The sequence below is a fragment of the Anguilla anguilla genome, chromosome 4, assembly GCF_013347855.1.
Source record: "Anguilla anguilla isolate fAngAng1 chromosome 4, fAngAng1.pri, whole genome shotgun sequence".
Classification (NCBI taxonomy): domain Eukaryota; kingdom Metazoa; phylum Chordata; class Actinopteri; order Anguilliformes; family Anguillidae; genus Anguilla; species Anguilla anguilla.
The window spans coordinates 11376815-11395637 of NC_049204.1; the positions used below are offsets into that span (position 1 = coordinate 11376815).

The window sequence follows — 18823 nt, forward strand, 5'->3', positions numbered from 1 at the left end:
CGGCCGCAGGCCTCTCCGGCGCTGTTCGGGAGAGATTACAACAGAAGCCTTAAGAAGGGAAGCCAAAAAAATATGCTTATCTCTGCCAGTTTTTCCTCCAATCCCGTCAGAGCTTCTTCAGCCTTGTCAACAGGGCACAATACCCTCAGCCCAGTTTTTTCACGCAGTGGCGGTTAAGGGGAGAACGCTCATTCACCGCGAAACGAAGACTGGCTGTCTCGAACCGTGAGCTGAAGGGCATTGTTCTGCATTTATTCTGCTGTCATTGAAAGCGACAATTTGAAGGAATAAAAATGCGCTCCATTCAAATGCACTTTTTTTTAAAATTTTAGCAAGCATTCGCTAGCAGAGGTATAGCGTAAGTGGTTTTGGTGTGTGGAATTCATGTGTACGTCATAAAATAAAAGTTGCAGAAATTTTTGCGCGCAAGTTAAAAGTTTAGGAGGACATGATTCGTGAGAAGGGAGAAAATACACCACAAGAGCATTACTGTTTCAAGAGGATAATGTTGCTCTTGATTGTTTTGGTGAAGTATCGTGGCTTAGTTGGGTCCTCTAGTAAAATCAAGTGTGTCGGTGACAATTTTCTCTATTTTTTAATCAAAAAACTAAATTTTTGACTTTTCACTGACCATAGATATGTAACATAACACTGACAGTAGTTTTTACATTCCAACAGGTATTGAACAGGCATATCAAAATTACTCTCTTGAAAACCTAGCCTATTATTTATGCATATTGAGACTTCAGACATGTCAATTAAACGAGAAGATAGTAAATCACCCTGTTAAGTGCAACAGCAAATGGTGGCTCCTGTTTTCCTCCCTTTTGTTGAGTTGTTTAATTAGATGAACTTGACAAAATACATTAATGGTTGATTGCCACAATTAGCTTATTTTGTCGGCAATTAAGACAGCGTTTCGTTAAATTAGGCTAAAAAGCTAAAAAGGCTTTTGAGGTTATCTGAGAAAAAAAAAAACTTGACGTTGTGTTTTCTAATGCCGTAAAGAACGCAGTAATAGAACGCTCCACTAAAAAAAAAAAAAAACTTTTTCCAGTACTATCTAACAAATGAATAATAAGCTCTTAAGTGGAAATGATAAGTTGCTAATGTATTATTAAAGAGAGTGAACGGTTTGCACTCTGATGTGTTTATTGATCACTAAAAACTCATCTCAGAGTGCCTCTCAATAGCATTCTGCAGACTTAAAATGGAATTCTGGAGGAGTCTCTGATCGCTGGCAGTCTTGGTACGGCTTCACCTCCACTCACTCAGCGAAGACTACTTTCCTTCTGAAATCCAGTGTGGTAATTTATGTGCACTCAATTTAAGATGAAGAGCCACATAGAGAGTATACGAGTAGAGACAACGGATTTGATGAACGCTGTCCTCAACATTGAAGGGTCAGTTGGTGTTTTTTTTTTTTTTTTTTCACAAACACGGTCGGACAAATTCAGCAATCGGCAAAAGTAACTTGCCTCACTGTGTTTGAGGTAGGGTAACAAATAACGCTTGATTTATTTATGAGACGCTGTACAGCGAAGGACAAATATCGATTGAATCCTGGAAAAAGAGACTGAGAATGAGACCGAGAAAGAAAGAGAGAGAGAGAGAGAGAGAGAGAAAAAAAAGGGAGCCCAGCATTGGTTTCTTTTTATAGTCTCGTTTCACTCTGTTGGTCAGCTGCAGGCAGCACAACACATGTCACTGAGGGCTGCTGGCTCCAGATGTTAGGACAGGTGCACAGCTGTTTTTCATTTTCAGCGGCCGCCCCGAAAGCTCTTCGGCCCCCGGGGCCCCGCGCAGACGCTTCCTAATCGGCTCGGGGAGAGAGCTCTCTCTCTCCAAGCGAGCGTGGCAGGCGTGCCCTTTGACCCCTTACCGTGTCCGTGGACATGCTTCGAGTGGGCCCCCGTGCTCGGGCGCGAGCCTCCGGGCCTGTCCCTCGCCTCTCGTTCCCCGGTTTATGGCGTGTAGCCGTGCTAGTTAATTGCCGGCCGGTAACGGTTTAGCCGTCCTGCTGGTCGGGGGGGGGCTCCTAAAGACCTTCGGTCTTCCCTCCAGTGCCCCCCACGTGACCGAACTACGGAGGTTCTTCGGGGCGTCCGCGCCTGCTCAGAAGGCACAGTGCGCGCGAGCCCAGCTTACGAAGAAAAGGGAACAAGCACCAGCAGAGAAGAAGAACAAACCCTTCCAGCTTAAGCAGCGGGAAAAAACGGTGCTTGAGGAAAGCGAGCGACGTGATTTGTTGACCCCAGCCTGCGAGGGATTCGATTGCGGCGCAGTCCAATCCCCGAGCTTTTACGGCGGGGCGTAAATCGAAGCGTTAGCGGGAGCAGGGGGGGGGGACCCCGTCGTTCCGAGCGGGGGGGAAAGCTGCCACTCAGAGACGGCCAGCCAGCGCTGGAGGACTCTGCTGCCGGGGGGGTGGGGGTGGGGGTGGGGGGGGGGAATAAACAAGATGTTTCCTTGGCTCATTTATTTTTATAATCAGCCTGCAAAGTCAGCGGCTGGCCATCCCAAGGACTAGGCCGTGTTATTTGGGAGGCTGCCCGAACCGGTGCCTGCCGACAGGCGCGGAGGAGAGGAGGGCGGCTTGGACGCGATTGCCCGCCTCGGCCGACGATCGCTTCCGTCCGCGTCACTCGCCTTGTCGAAAACGGGGCCCTACGACCGCTGCTGACCATGACCCATGGTCCCAAGGGCAAGAGCGAAACTCCACACACACAAAAAAAATGCATTTGTCCCCTCTGCCATTACCATCCTCAGTAATGAAATGAGGTAATGAAACGATCCGATTTTCAAAATTAATTTGAATTGCAAAAGAAATAAAAACGAAAAGCGTGATGAAATATGCACATAGGTCCACGCACATGGAACGTTGTCTGTGCTCTCTAGCCGCTTGGCGTGAAAGTGAGGTCTGGTACAGTAAAAATCAATGCGCACAGCGATCGCTTCCAGCCCAGATTGTTTTCCCCCAGCGGTAGTCGATTACCCTAGACGAAATCACCTCACGAGGAATCGGGTTCTGCAGTAACGCAGCCGGGCTCCGGTCACGAACACGCAAGTTTCAGAACTGTGTGTCTGGTCAGGTGACGTTAAGTCATTCTGTCATAAAACTGAACAGCTTCAGTTCATGATCGCTCATCTCTCCCCCGAAATCAACTTGGAAAAAACGTGTATCTAAATGAACTGGTAACATGTGAATTCGTTTTTTATGCTGTTTAAAGCATATTCTCCAGAATCCCAATCAAGGAACAGAGATGCAATGATAATTCAACAGATATTGCCAGTTTGATCAGATTTTATTTTCCTATGCAGGCCTTCTGGATGTGAGCAATGTTTTATGTACAAGCTGTAATGTAGGCCTTATGATGGGTTTGCTGAGCAGCTATGTTCTGGGCTGACTTGAAAAAGAATAATTTGTCCTGAGGCCAAATTTAGATGCCGACCCCTCCTTTAGGATATCCGTGAGGAGCTCCTCTGCTAGTCTCCTCTGCTTTGTAAACGTCTTCATTTCTCTGTGATCTTTGCCCTTTCGCTGCGGTGCCAGCCTCCCAGGGCTTGCCTGGTGCTGTGCTCTCGCCTTCATGCACATCCATGCTTAGTCCCTCTGGTCTCTTTCCTGAAGGAAAAAAAGCCTCCATATGCTTATGAAGTTTAACAGAACTACTGTGTGACAGATGCTACAAAAAGGCGGACTCGCCAGGGTCAGAGTGATGCTAATTAGGTTGGAAGTCTTTGAGAGTTGCGCGAGTCCTCTGCCGGGGAAGACGACGTACTGTGCCCTAGCGTTGGAGCGAAGCGTCCTTTTGTTCTAAGGATTTCCCTTCAGACGTGAAATTGCGCCGTTTGTGCGAAATGGCCGTGCTTTGTGGCCCGCTTTGTCTGAAGGAAAAGAACAGGAGAAATTGCCTATCTTCCAGACCTGGGTCAAATACTTTTATACTTTTCTACACTTTACTGATCTTGTCTGGTGTACTGGAACCAAGGAAATACTCCCAAAAAGCACAAACCCTGCCCTTCTGGTCATATTGGCAAGCTTAATTACACCAGGCAAGATCAATAGAGCACAGAAAAGTATTTGAATCCAAAAAAATATATGGATTTGACCCAGGTCGGATTTCTTCATGTCAGACCACAGCAGTGAAACCTTCTGAATGTGGGTGGCATTCAGATACATCAGTCAAGGCAGAAGCAAGCGACCGTCTAAAGACTGACCCAGGAGGGCAAGGGTCAAATCCATTCAGCAGGCTCAAAGGGTCACAGGTGTTTGTGTGTGTCTATGTTGCGGAGGTGTGATGAGTTTTGGGGGGTCTACACAGACTAAAAGACTGGTAAGGCAGTGATAACACACACACACACACACACACACTCTCCTGAAGCAAATGCACGGACGCACGCACACACACACACACACACACACACACACACACACTCGCACACCATCTATGTGGGGTCGATAGAGTCTAAACATTTTTTTCAAAAAAAAAAAGCAGACAAAGACATTTTTAAGCTAATTAATTATTCATAATATTTACCCGAGGTGACACAAAAAAATATATGAAATTAGCCAAGCGGGGGCCACACACACACACCCGACAGTGTCAGGTGCAGGTCGGGGTCATAAACTGAGACACAGAGCCAGGTTACCAGTGTCTGCAGCCTTCTCTGAATGGCCTCTCTCTAACAACAGCTGAGATACTGCGGTCCCGAGGGCAAGGGTAACGGAACTAGCTGCGCTTGCATCTCTCTTACCCCGAGCCCCACGCAAGTGATTTGATAGCGGCTGTTGCGAGGTAGACAGGTGTGTGTTTTTTGTTTTTTAGGAAGGTGCTACATTATGTTAACTAGATATTGATTTTTGCTCTCCTTTTCGCCCGCGGAACCTTTATTGCCGGATAAATAAGGGAGCGGAAGGCGGGCGGCGGCAGCAGCGTTTTGATTGGACGCTCTTTGGAGACCGTGAGCTGTTTTCAGCCTTCGCTGCAGAACGGTTTGCGCCTTCCTTTATTCAGCAGGGGGGAGCCTGAGATTTCGAACCGTGACGTAGACGTCAGGTACTCGCACGTTCCCCGTAATGCCGCATTAACAGTTACTCCGGCATAATGCTCGCGGCGCATTAGTCAACCGCTGAGTATCGCGGGTTTCGCTGGTTCTGTGTAAATTTAAAGTGCTTCCATTAGCACGAGCTGTAGCTGAGACTATACCGTGAACAGAAGTGTTGCGCGACGGTAACAAATGGCTTATTTAGCAGCATTTGTCACTGGGTGTTCTTCTCGGGAGTTGCGATTTGCTTGCTAAACATTTGGCATCACCCTGACCTTAAATCCATTGATCTTAGAAGTAAAATCTGGCAAGATTAAGATACGCACAAATTGAAGTGGCAATGAGGCTCGTTAAAAAGCAAGGAGGAAAAAAAAAATCAAAGATGTTTTTCTGCATTATTCTGCCATAATCAAAGAAAAGAAGATTGCAAAAAAAAAACAAAACAAACAACAACGCTGAGATGCACCTACTGACAGGTGTGCTAAAAGTAATTTGCAATACTTTAACCCTTTAGAAAGCTTGTCAATCTCCAATATTCAAAACAAAATAATTCTTTATGTGATTGTGTTTCGCTTGGCAGTATTAACTATAACAGATCAGGGATATTCATGAACGATTTTTAAATTCTACTAGCATCTAGCTACTAGCAAGGTGAAATAATTTTGAATGCTTATTTGACCCGGGTCTGCTAGCGGACACGAGGGCCACGCTTGCTCCTTGTCCTTCTGTCAGGGGCCTTGTGGCTCAGACAGGGAGAGAAGACTCAGGGCATGCCCTCGACGTTGGCTGGTGGGAGGAGGAGGAGGATTCTGGGTGGTGTGACTGCTCTCTGGTAAAGCAACAAGCTCCTTTCATATGCTAAGATTTACACGCTTGGCGATTTGCTTTATTCCATTTCGTATCAATAATGAATGTTAATGTAGAATGGTTAAAAAGAAACAGCTCGCATAACGCAATCACCAAAACCGAGTCATTTTCCGATGGTTAACATCTTGTCATCAGCCCGCCCACAACTAGAAAATATTAGGCCAGTAAAAAATCCTTTTCCATGGCAGTGGGGAAAAATGCACATGCATTAGTGTTCCTCATTATTGTGTTCCACAACAATATTTTAAAATATTAAGCTTACTGTGGCTTGAATGCCGTCCCTCCAGTTCGAAAAAATGAGCACTAATGTCTTCCCATGCAGCTAATGTTCCTGCCAGCGCAATGTGGATGAAGTCATGTTGTTATAATTTGCATGCGAGTGCATTCTGAACGAATTAACTTATGTTTTTTCTGAATATTATTGATGCCGGTAATATAATAACTCTGTCTAGCTGGTCCCAAACCAAATTCCTTGTCTTGAAATGAAGCCAGAATATGCCTTTGTGTCGTGTTGAGGTAGCCAGGCCATACACAGTGCAATATCCCATATTTAAACTTGAGTATTTTATTGTTTTGTTTAACCCTGTTAGGTTCAGTGGTATTTTCCCCAAATTTACAGGAATAATACTTTGTATTCATATTGTTATTTGCTGTTGAGTTAAACTGACATACATACTACATATGCTTTGTAAGGTGTGTAGCCGTGAGTGTGTAGTATGTGCACAGTGCATTTGCAATGCATGTGATTATTAATTATTTAAGTGTGTGTTTTGTTGGGCCGGGTTTGTTCATTGTGTGTGAGTGCCTTTGTGTAGGCCTCCCTTAATGGAATACCATATGCCGTGCGGTCAGTCTCTCAACCACATCAGGCGAATGACTACAAATATGGAGGAACCAGCTTAGTCAAGAGAGGCACAAGGGCGACACAGTTTTTATTTCCTTTTTACGACACCGAGCGCGTAAGAGAGCCCGGTTAGCCGCGAGCCCGGACGAGAACGCGCAGAACGAGCGTGGCTTTTATTTTAAACGGCCGAAAAGAGGATCTGGGGAACCCGAGACGGCTCACCGCTTCAACGCCTCTCCTTTCAGCACTAACGCTTCACATTTTATTAACCCCCCCCCCCCCACCCCCCTCCCAATTAACACCGCCGACGCGAAGACAAGCCGCCACCAAGGGGCTCGGAGAAATACAGTCCGATCTGCCCTCAAACGCGCTCTCTCGCATTATGCATTTTGAGCTAATAATCCAAGGGGGAATGGATCGTGTCGTGTGCGCTTCACCCTCAAGTGCGTGACGGGGGGGAATATTTCGCGTCCTGTAATAATTCCGCAAATCATTACCGAGGGATAAGGGTCAGCGATTGCCGCCGTGGAGTTTGCTCTGTCGGAGCTGCAAATTGCGTCGCTGATCCCTTCTCTGGGAGAGTGAAGACCAGCAGACTCAGGCCGTGCGCTTACTCGGCCTTACATTATTAGGTGAGAGCAACAGGGATGGTTTGGGTTCACATTAATAATGCGGCAGAGCGGGATTGCGGCAGCAGTGAGATATCATTGTGAGTTTACGAATAATAAAAAAATAAAAAGCTTCCCCGTTTTTTGGCACCGGGTCACGTGCTACCAACATGTTGAAACTCACAGTGCTACAGTGTAAATGATACAAGCTGGGGAAAAAAGAGACTGGGAAAATCCTGTGATATCTGACACGGCATTAAAAGTGCTCCCTCTCTCTCCCTCTTTGTCTCTCTTCCACTTTCTCTGTCTCTCTCTCTCTGTCTCTGTCATTGTGTCTCCCTTTCTTTTTTCACACCATTCTATTTAATACTGTAATTGTAATATTTGCAAGTTAAACAGATTGTGCTGTATTATCTGTACAGTTGTTATACTGTATTTGTTGGGTGCCCTCTCACTGTCCCTCAGCTTGTGACAGGCTGGAGCATATTGTGCTTTCTCTCTCTCTAACTCTCTCACTTTCTCTCTCTCTCTCTCTCAGGCTTGCCGAGCTTCATCAAATCCCCGGATGACCAAATCGGGATTTCTGGGGGCGTGGCCTCATTCGTGTGTCAGGCGGTCGGCGAGCCCAAGCCTCGGATCACGTGGATGAAGAAGGGGAAGAAAGTCAGCTCTCAGCGATTCGAGGTGCGTTTGGGCCCCCCCAACCCAACCCCCCCCTCTCCCCCCCCGCCCCCACCCCTACTCCTGCCCCCACCCCCCGCTACCCGGCCCGCTTCCCCAAGTCTGCTCTCTCCGCCAGACGGGAATCCTTCGGTTATTTAACACACACCCAGCCCCCTCGGCAACAAAACCTTTCCTCACTTCCAACGAACCCCAAAGCGGTCGGCTCTCTTCAGGACGCGACACACACACACACCGGCGTTCTATTAGCTTCAGCAGTGGAGGGAACACCGCCGCCGGTGGCTTCCAGTAGGATAATCTCAACACGGGACGCCCGTGCCTTAGCCTGCACGCGCGCTTCACAACGGATCGCTATTATCCGTCCGCGCTACGTGCCTGAAACCCGCCGTTACCGGGCGCAGCGACACGCCGGCTTTCGAGCGCCGGACGAGGGGCGGCGGCCTCCTTGAAAAGGTGATGATTGGCTTTGCCTGGCGTCTGCGTTAGCGGTGGATGGAGCTGCTGCTATTTTTATTGGTGCCTGTGTTTGTTCAACCGAAAAATTTATTTGTATTTGTATTCAGATTTTTTTAAAAACGGAAGTGGGTGATGCTAAAACCGGAAGTATGTGGTTTTTTTAACCCAAAGTTTATGCCAAAGAAAATGGGTTTTACCATTATAATCACTGGCACTGTTGGTGAACTTAAGTATTAAAGTCATGGTTTCACAATGGCATCAATAAAAGTTAATTTGCTTTTTTAAGCTGTGTTTAACAAGCAATGAACTATAGGGCATGTTATATTGGCATTAATAACCTTTTATAACACTGAGGTAAACAGTCAAATCAAGTTTCAAATGTTCAAATGCAAATGTTTTTATAAATCAGAACATAGTTACTCATCCTTACTCTGAACTGCAAAAACACTACAGAATGTAAGGCTAACATGTTTTGTTGTTTTTTGTTTGTTAATACTTTTTTCCCTTCTTTGTTGAAGCCCCACTTTACCTGTTGCCTATGTTTGATTTGCATGAGCTTGGGTAAATTAAATAAAACATCAAAAAGCTTCCCTGGGTGGAATACATCTGTAGCTATTATGCTGTTACTCAAATTTCCCCAAGTTGTATTTTGTGAAGACGAGCTCCTGCACGTGAGCTGGCAGCGGCATCAGACGTATCCAGCATTACAGCATCGATTTCTACACCAGTAACAACCCAATTTGATAAAGATAATGAAATCATGTATTGCAATACTCTTTTCTTGAAATAAAGGATACGACTCAATCAGTTTGAGTTGCAAAACCTGCTTTGAACCTCTTTTTAGAGTCTGAAATAAAAAGCTGAAAAAAACCTCAATGTTATATTTATAAATTATAGCAATTTTGTTATGTAGACTAAGGGAGACATATCACAAAAATACTGAGAAAAGCGCAAAAATGTGCACGTCAAAACTGAATATGGAAATGGAATGGAAAGTAGTTAAAAGAAATACAAAGTGCAATATTTTTCGGTAATTTCGGTCGTAACGAATTTAGCACCTTTCTCCCTCCCTTCTCCTTAGAGCCTACGCACCTTCATTCTCCTCTTATCAGTTCCGCAGACAACACGCAGCTCTGGTAGTTTTCTGGGGCCGTACACTCACAAATCGGTTACATTTCACACAGTTGTCGTGTAGCAGCGGTCACAATTATTCATCCCCACCCTAAAGGCTTCATCAGCATCATCAGACGATTGCAGTGAATGAATATCGTGTGATTGTGTGCAAAGTAAGTTTCAAGAGCGCCTTGTTGGGAAGCTTGTATCAAAGCACTGGTTATTCAGTAGCTGAACAGCATGCTGGAGTATATGGCAGCACATTCGCCCCTGAGTTGAAGCACTTGTTGTCTATCGTTGGGGGGTTCTGACGAAAAATGGCTTGAACTGCCTGTATTTCTTGACTTGAGTCGATTTTCTTCTCATTTTAATACCGCAGTTAGTGTAAGTCCAAATATTTAGGAAAGTCGTGGAAGGGGGAGGATATGGCATTTGCAGCGCTGGAGTAATTTTAATTATGAAGTCCCCAAAGCGCGATAGCATCACTCTGACCTATCTAGTGTTAGGAAACTCTCACTTGCTGTCTCTCTGCTGGTGTGTGTGTGTCTAATTGAGAAACTTGGTGCTGATTTCTGAGCAAATCACATCAAAGAGATGGGATAAAAGATCAGAATATTGGACAAATTCAGGCATCACATTCCTTCCGCAGTCTTAAGACATGCAGGTAGGCTAATTGGAGACTCTAATTTGCGTAAGTGTATGAGTGTGTGAGTGAATGGTGTGTGTGTCCTGTGATAGATTGGCGGCCTGTCCAGGGTGTATTCCTGCCTCTGGCCCAGTGCATGCTGGGATAGGCTTCAGCACCCCGCATGACCTTGACCCAGAATAAGCGGGTGTAGATAATGGATGAATGGAGGGATTCGCTTAATGGCACTGCCACACACACCCTGCAATGCTCCCCCCAAACCCCCCCCCCCCCCCCACTTCCCCCCACCGCTCCCTTTTTTATATGGAAATCGGAGCCTGCATGTCCTAAGATCGGACGTCTCTTTTCGGGGCAGGTGATCGAGTTTGACGACGGGTCGGGGTCCGTGCTCCGGATACAGCCCCTCCGAACGCACCGGGACGAGGCCATCTACGAGTGCACCGCCACCAACAGCGCGGGGGAGATCAACACCAGCGCCAAACTCACCGTCCTGGAAGGTAAGCCCCCCCTCTACCTGCCGACTTCCCTACGTCTCAAAACGGTTCAGCTCCGGCATGGGGAGATATTTGATTTAACCCCTTTAAAGGTCCGAGATCACGAAATACGTGGTTAGAACGTTCTGAACTGAACATTCTGATACTGATGTCACAATGGATACTGGTAACTGCAAGCGGCGGAGTTCCAGAACCCTGACTTCGAATTTTGAACAAAAAAATACATTCCAAAAAAAACTTGGAGGGTTTAGCTCGGAGTCCATAGCAACCAGCTCGCTCGTTGCGTTGCCTGACAGATCTACTGGATTAGGTTTTCAGCGCATGCATCTGAAGGAATTGATTTTGCTCTCTGCGCTTAAGTGCGTCGGTCCCTGGGAACATGTTGTACAGTTGTTGCCCGCGGGATAATTACAGACGATGTCCAAGAGCAATTATTTCAGTCTGATACATTCGGCCTCAGCAGACACATTCTGGGCCCCGTTTGCCCAGGATCTCCCCGGCACGCATTATCATCGAATCGGGAGATGATATCGCCGGTACCGCTGCCGGCTCCCGTCCTCTAAATGGAGGCCGGCAGGCGGAACGAGCGGGCCTTTTTTCTAGAGCTTTCTTTGGGTTACCGGAGGTCTTGCTGAGCACGTGGTTCAGAGCAGGGGGAAAACAGCTGCTTAACGGGATTCTGCTCGATGCACGTGAATTGGACCGATCGGGGGATTTACAGTCAGTCTGAACGCGGACGGTCGTGCGGAGGGCTCTTTGGGGCGGAGTCACCGCCCTCATCCCGTCCCGCCGAGACCAGGCCCGGCGGGCGATGGCGGGTTCGGCATCACGCGAGGCCTCTCCCGCAACCCGCCGCTAATCTCGCGCTCCCGACCCCGCCGCGGCGCGGAAAAGTCACGAAAATTCCCTCCCCCCCCGCCCGACACACCGACTCTCGCGGTTCCCGAAGGGGCGCTAATTAGCGAAAAGCCGCGGGGAGGGGGGCCCGGACCGCGCCTGCGCCGCGGGGCTCGCCGAACGAGGGGGACGGGGTGCGCAGCGGAAGAGCGCTATTTTTAGCGGGAGCCGCCGTTCGTTCCCGCGCGGCGCGTCTAGCTCGCGTCAGCTGAGGCACGAGCGAGGCTGAAAGATGATAATGGGCTCTCCGGCGGCTCCAGGTACCGACGTCCCGTGGCCCGCTTGGCGGGGGGTCGGACGGCGCCCAGGGGTCGGCGCGCGCGAATCCAGAGCGTGCGAAACGCACCTTTAAAAAAAAAACGAAAAAAAAAAAAAAAACGGAGAAATAACAGCCAGAAAGCGGGCCCGCCTGACGATCTTCCCGTCTTCCCGAGCAACGGTTGTTGACGGATTAGTCACGAAGTGCATTGTGGGATATAGATTTCGAGATGATCTCTTGGGTAACGTGTGGGAATAAAAGAAATCTTGCAGGCGGTGGGCTGAGTTTCTACATCACGCGCTCAATTATTACAAAAAGGCTTATTCTATGGAAGCGTGATTCATTCCTGATTTTTACAGTTTTGCATTTTCTCCTGCTCCTCTGAATAAATCTTTGAGAGATGCGGGTCCCGTGAATGCGTTCCAGCTGAAAACAGCATGTTTTGCAATCTGGCCAACGAAAGCCATCAGTCATCTGCATGGGGTTCCTGTACAGCTGCACAGCCCCTATCCCAATGAACTTTTTTTTCTAATTGTAGTCCCTGATGACACATTATTCTTAGCAAATATGTAATGTAGCCACGGGGGGTAACATCTCACAGGGGTGCTTTAGTGTAATCCAGTACCCCCCCCCCCGCCACATGCAGGACTCTGAGCCCCCCCCCCCGTCCCCGTCTCTCCTCCACCCTGTCCCGGGAGGGGCCGGGACAGCCTCAGCCCCTCCAGCCGGAACCTTCCAGATGCCTCTGGGAAACGTCGCGGCGGAACACCTGGCCTGGCCCCGAGGGGCCGTAAATCAGACGCGCGCGGTGGCGGGTCGAACTCCTGCGGAGAGGAGCGCTCGGGGCTCGAAGGAGGAGTGCGACCGGCCCGTTCCTCTGCTTTGCCCCGTGACCCGCGAGGGCGGGGGCGTAGTCTCGCTCAGCGTGCGGTCCCCGAGCCTGGCGTAATGGCCGCCCTGTCGCGCGGCGGCTGCCTCCCCCCAGAGCGCGCCGTCGGGGGAAAAACCGGAGAAACAACGTTCGACGCGTACGGCGTCTGGGAGACCAGCCTCGGCGCCAGACTGCAGAACAGGGTCTTTCCGCTCCCTGTGAAAATGCAACGCTCGTGAATAAATGATGCCGCTGCGGTCCGCGGCTCGGAACTTCTGAGGGGGTACGAAATGCTTGCGGCGGGACGGGAACGGGGCGGCTGCGGCGTCGCCGCGGGAAACGCTCGCTGGGCGGTCTTTCCCGGAGGAGCGCGACCCTTTTCGGAGCCGGGATCGATTCCGGGATCGCGTTCAGGCTCATTTAACACGCCGCGCGTGCGCACATCGATTATCCTTAAGCAATCATTTGCTGTATCCGCCTCTGTACGCGTTGCTGGGGGCTGGTTAAAAAAAATATGAATCGAACCTGGGAAAGTTCCTTTTCTGTGGGCGCTCAGTGTCTAGGCATTGACACAGCGAGCAGCGATCGGACAGCGAACAGGATTTGGCTCCGCAGAGAGAGAGAGGGGAGGAGGAGCGGGAGAGCGGCGGGTCGCTGGGTCAGAGGGGTTTGCGAGCTCTCGGTGGAAGCGAGCAGGAGTCGGGCTCTTTTCATTACCGCGTGACAAACGGACTCGCTTTCCCGCGTATGCGCTCGGGCGTCGCGGTGAAAGGCCCGCCCAGCGCTGCTGTGGAGCTTTGGCGGCTCGCCGCGAACGGCCGTCGCAAATACCCGTCAGGATACATCCGAGGGAAAGCGTCACTGAAAGAGTGACTGAAAACTGGGATTAGAGCCGGTGGGAAGTCTGAAGTCGCATTGTGGCCGAGTAATTTAGGTTTTTTTCTTCCTGAAGTCAAATACTTTTCCCTGCGTAAAAAGTGACAAGGACGCAGACAAGGAGACTCCGTATTTATTTATTTATTTTTTTCTTTTGGTGCTTTTCGGTATTATTTTATGGCAGGAGATTAAAGACCTTTTTCATGATATTTCTTGGAGCTGGTCTGCTGTTATCGCAGCCCCGAAGTGCACCTGGTCCACTTACTCTCGCGTTTATTCCGTTTTCCCTAATCAAAAAAATGCAATTTGCGAAAGGTCAGCTTGCTTGTGAAATAAAGAAATAAATAAGTAGAGATGATGATAAATTCTCCCGTTTTTGAGTACGGTGGGGAAGGAGACAAGCGGGCGCTTCCACGGGGGGGGGGGGGGAGAGTCTCCCAGTGCCCGATGAGCCAAACTGGCTCTGAATCATTTCCGGAATTTTCCGCCCTTCCCAATTACTCTGCTTTAGCCTCCCAGGCGGCGGTGCCAGTCAACCTTGCGCTAAATGGCGAGTAAAGCACGACGCGGAAAACTGTAATTGATGGACGCTCCCTTGCGCGAAAGTAAAAGGAAGCGTTTAGCGAGCGCTCGGTGTCAACAAACAGATAAATGAGTCACCGAGTCGGAAACGTGTTTGTAAGCTTCCATTACCTCCGTTAGTCTGGAACGTTTCTGCAGTCACCGAGCGGCATGGGGCGTTGAACACAATGCCGGGTGATATCTCACTTACCTGAGGACGGTGATGCATTCGGATAAATGACACATAATTGTCAGGGCCAGACGTAGTCAAGTCCTGGCAAGATAAATACATATTTGGGCCTGAATCATTCGGTGCAGTTGCCTTTATTCCCATGGAATCGATCTGCCTTTTGCTCATCTCGTTTTAAATCTCAGGTAACGAGATCCAAATTCGTTTAGCGTACTCTGACTTTAGTGCCTCTTTCTCTCACCTTCCCTCCCTTTGAAATAGTATGTTTTTTTTTTCTCATGGGTGGTCACCTAATGTTGTTCAGTGGCTCCTTTCTGCCTGTCCGGCCTTTTAACCCAGGCCGCCTACTGTAATTCTGTCCTTTTTTCAAACTTTGTGAGTAGGTAGTAGAAATGAAGTATGTATTTTCATGTTTTTTGATATGATCACGTGGTAAATGGCTGCTAAGTTCACCCTAGAGTAATGGGTGAAACAGTGCAAATCTGAGGTTGTGTAAGAAAAATATGCAGTTTTTTTTGCAATTCTTGTGGTTGCTACCCCCTCAGTCCCTTCAAATCTGAAGGCTGTAGAATGTAAAAATATTAACTGTAGTAACTGCCACCACTAAAGGTTAATTTTATTCAAATTGTCCGAAAAAAAGAGAAAAGGCTACGTATTAATAAGATCATAAATGATCATAATCATGTTTCCAACGCCTTTATAGTTAAGAAAATTCTCCCTGTGCATACATAGAATTCATTTTAAGGTAATTGCAAGCATAACAGGGCATAATTGTTACCCATTTATAACATCTCATGTCCATGTTAATGGATGCCTAGTCTTGCAAGGTTAATGCAGAAATATCAAATTAATCTCATTTATTCAACACCCCACCGCAGTCTTCATTTTGCAGTTTTAAAGGAGAAGGTACTCTTTGTGAACTTGTTGATTTCTAGATAAATATTTGTCATCCAGTACCACTGCACCGCCACCTCCCACCCCCCCACCCCCCCCCCAGCGCCATCTCTTCTTCCTCCTCCTTTCCCTGCATCTGATGCGAGGGCTGCTTCTTGCTACAAGTGTAATTTCTCCCTCTATCTGTTGGCAGAGATTCAGCCGAGCACCGAATGAGGCGGAGTACAGGGGAAGCAGATTAGAAACTTTGGCAGTTACAAACGGCGTCTGGGTGGTGCTGGGGGGGGGGGGGTGGGGGGGGGGGTGACACTCGTAAGCACCCCGCAAATGAGCAGAAGCAATCTGCCCTGCCCGCTGGCCGTCCGCCTGCGCGCCCCAAAGTTTTTCGCTCGAGGCGGGGAGCTGATGGGGGGTGTGCGGGGAAGGGGGACTCGTTTATAGATTTACCCACAATCGCTCACGCGTACGCAATTAGCATGCAGCTGCACTGGCGAAGGGCTGTTAGCAGATGAAGCGCAGTCAGGTTCCCTTTGTATTCGGCGAGAGAACGGGGGGGGGGGGGGGAACGCTCCGCGGCAGCGGTCACATGGGGCGGGGCGGGGTTGCGGTGGCGGTGACCGCGTCCCTTAGGGCGGCTTCGTTAGCATGCGCCAGGTGAGCGCTGCCATTCGCCGGCAGTAAAACCCGCTCCCCACCCCGCCCCACCCCTCCAGTGCGCTCGGCGAGACGGCGGGCCGCAATTACCGCTGTCACCTTCACTCTGTTTTTCTTATCGCAGTGGAAACGTTTTCCGTCTGGCCGTCGGGAGGAGGGAGGAGGGAGGGATCGGGCGGAGGGCGGAGGGGGGAGGAGGGAGGAGGGAGGGAGGGAGGGGGTGGGGAGGGAGCGGGGCCCGAGGACTCCCCCGCCTCGCCTCACCTCGGTAATGAACGATTACGGCGTTTTTTAAATATGAATGATGGGACTCATTTAGCCGGCCCCCCCGTTCGCCCGCCCTGCGAGGAGAGAGCTTTACGAACGTCGGCGAATCACCTGGAGAACGTCTCGGCCGCGGTGGCGCTCGCACCTCGGGCGCCCGGCGACCACGCCCGGCCAGAACCCACAGCTCTCAAACCGTCAGCCGTGTTCTTCAGATCACGCTCCGTTTCACGGGCCTGTTCGTACGACCGGAACGCAGCTGGTAGACGCACCGATTCATTAATTAAAGCTCGACTTGCGTTCATTCAGCAAGCAGGTTGCGAACGTGTAAGAAACGGGTCAAACACTTTCAATTTCTAATCATTTACAAACGCAGACCTTGTAAACTCTTATTCGTTGTTTTGAATTAGTGGAAGGTTTCAAGATTACAGTTTGAACACAATCCAAGTTATGCATGCCCGTATACAACAGCCTCCAAAAATGATTGAAACCCTTGATAAAGACTGAGCAAAATAAGGGTGGATAAAAACCACATAAAGATAATGAACTCTATGCTCAAAAAATGAACTCTCTGCAAGGGAGGGTGCACTAAGTATTTAAAACGCAGGCGCCAATAATATCTTTTTGGGAAATGAGCTTACCTGCTAAACCTGACCTGTCATTTAATACAGGTTTGTATTAAAGACAAGTTGGATAAATAATTAGTCAGTAACAAGTTTTTCCGATTGTACCCTCCCTTCCAATGCTGTGTAGTGTATAGAGGGCAAGTCTGAGTACAGTTAGTGACAGGTGCTCTAACATTACATTACATTACATTGCAGGCATTTAGCAGACGCTCTTATCCAGAGCGACTCACACATCATTTTACATTAGCATTTACGTTGCATCCATTTATATAGCTGGATAGATACTGAAGCAATGTAGGTTAAGCACATTGCTCAAGGGCACAACGGCAGTGTCCTCTCCAGGAATCTGTGACCTTTAGGTTACACGACCAGCTCCTTGTCCATTATACTACACCGTCGCCCAACTCTTAAGAGAGATAGCTAGCATCCGTTGTGCTAACGCACAACGCCGACCCAGCCCTGCCGCAGCACAGAGCCGCAGAGAGCTGCTGTGGGCAGCCGCGTTCACGAAATGGAGCCGAAGGAAAAGCACGGGAAGACACAAAGAGAGACGCGGAGATCAGGGCGGTCTGAGGGGATAGATGGGGATGATTGCAGGGGCGTGCTGAGGCAGGCAGAGAGTGTTTATACCTTAAGCTGGCTTCCAAAGGAAGATTCGGGGGTGCTCATAACATTGAAAAAGTTCTGCCCGAACACGTTGCCACCCAGGACTACACGGGCGCAACACATGTAAACAGAACAGGAGAAAAAAAAAAAAAAAAACCCTACTACGATGCAGGGAACGTTCCTAGTTGCCAGGGTTACCACGCTGATTCTTTGCGGAGAATTCACAGCGTTAGGCTTTCGCAACGCTGTATCGTTGTCATTTCAGGCAAAAACAATGAACGTTTTCAGCGCTGGCATATCACAATAAAGAAAAATAAATAAATAAACTCCGCCAAGAGAGAAACGGATCTTGGAGCGTGACTTGCTGCGTTTAACATAGCAAGTGTTCCTCTCGTGTTTAAGACTGCATCTCCAACTGAACAATAGGCCGCATTTTCCACTACCGCTCCTTCTAATGGGATAAAATGGTGGCAGAAAGAATTGACATCAAACGCTACTAGGATTATTTAATTGCTTGATTAATTTTTCCTTTGTGTGTGTTATGTGCATTGGTGGTACGCCCACTGCTGGTACGCCTTTCAGGAGATGATTCTGATGAACCCTGTGTGTTCTCATGTCACAAAAATAGGAACGTGAAGCATACACAGTCTATCACAGTCAGCTGCAGTTTTCATTTGGAGCGTGAAAACAAGTCATGGTGTCTCACATTCAAGACAGGCAATCCTTTACAGCACTTCTTGGATTTTCAACAGGGGGGTTTGAGGACCCCTGGAGGGTTTTTAACAGTACTGTAGGAGGTGCTTGGCCAGGCTTGATATGCAATGGAAAATATTTCAGACTACAAAACCTTTTTTAACTTATGGCGGAGGGTCCCCTAGATGCCTTTTGCCTGGTTGGAGTCCCTAGGTCAGAAAAAAGGTTGAAAACCCCTGTCTTACGTGTGGTTAAAAGAGCAGATTTATTCTACTGTGATTGGTGGACTGCTTTCATTTGGTGTCGTGGATTTGTGTGTTTGTTTGTTTTTTATCTCTTACCTCAGATCTGTTTATGTACAGTAATAGCCAGCTGGAGGAATTGTATTATGGGTAATTCGATTTCCAGGAATTACTTTGCATAAGGACAGATGGTGATCTGTGTGAAGAAGGCTGTATGAAGAATTTTTGAAGTTCCTGCTTAAACGTTAACAAGCATTCAGTCAGATTAAAATAAATACAAAACTATTATTTTTTTATCTTAAATTTTAAAAATTCCTCTGGGCATTTTTTTCCACAGCTGTATGGAAATGTCAAGAGCATATGGTAACTGCATTTGCCTACCTACTGGTGCAAAACAGCAAAAAGATCATTCTCATTCATTTTCTTCACCGA

At 48.3% G+C, this 18823-nt stretch overlaps 1 protein-coding gene across 21 annotated transcripts in view; it reads left to right on the top strand.

Annotated features, from left to right (window-relative positions):
* The window catches only part of ptprfa (protein tyrosine phosphatase receptor type Fa), a 226059-nt gene that overhangs the window by 92625 nt on the left and 114611 nt on the right, over positions 1-18823 (top strand). For all 21 annotated transcript variants that reach the window (XM_035412987.1, XM_035412983.1, XM_035412990.1 and 18 more), the window contains exons 3-4: positions 7907-8052; positions 10620-10761. In XM_035412987.1, the coding sequence (XP_035268878.1) occupies positions 7907-8052; positions 10620-10761 (288 nt within the window). The remainder of the gene's footprint in view (positions 1-7906; positions 8053-10619; positions 10762-18823) is intronic.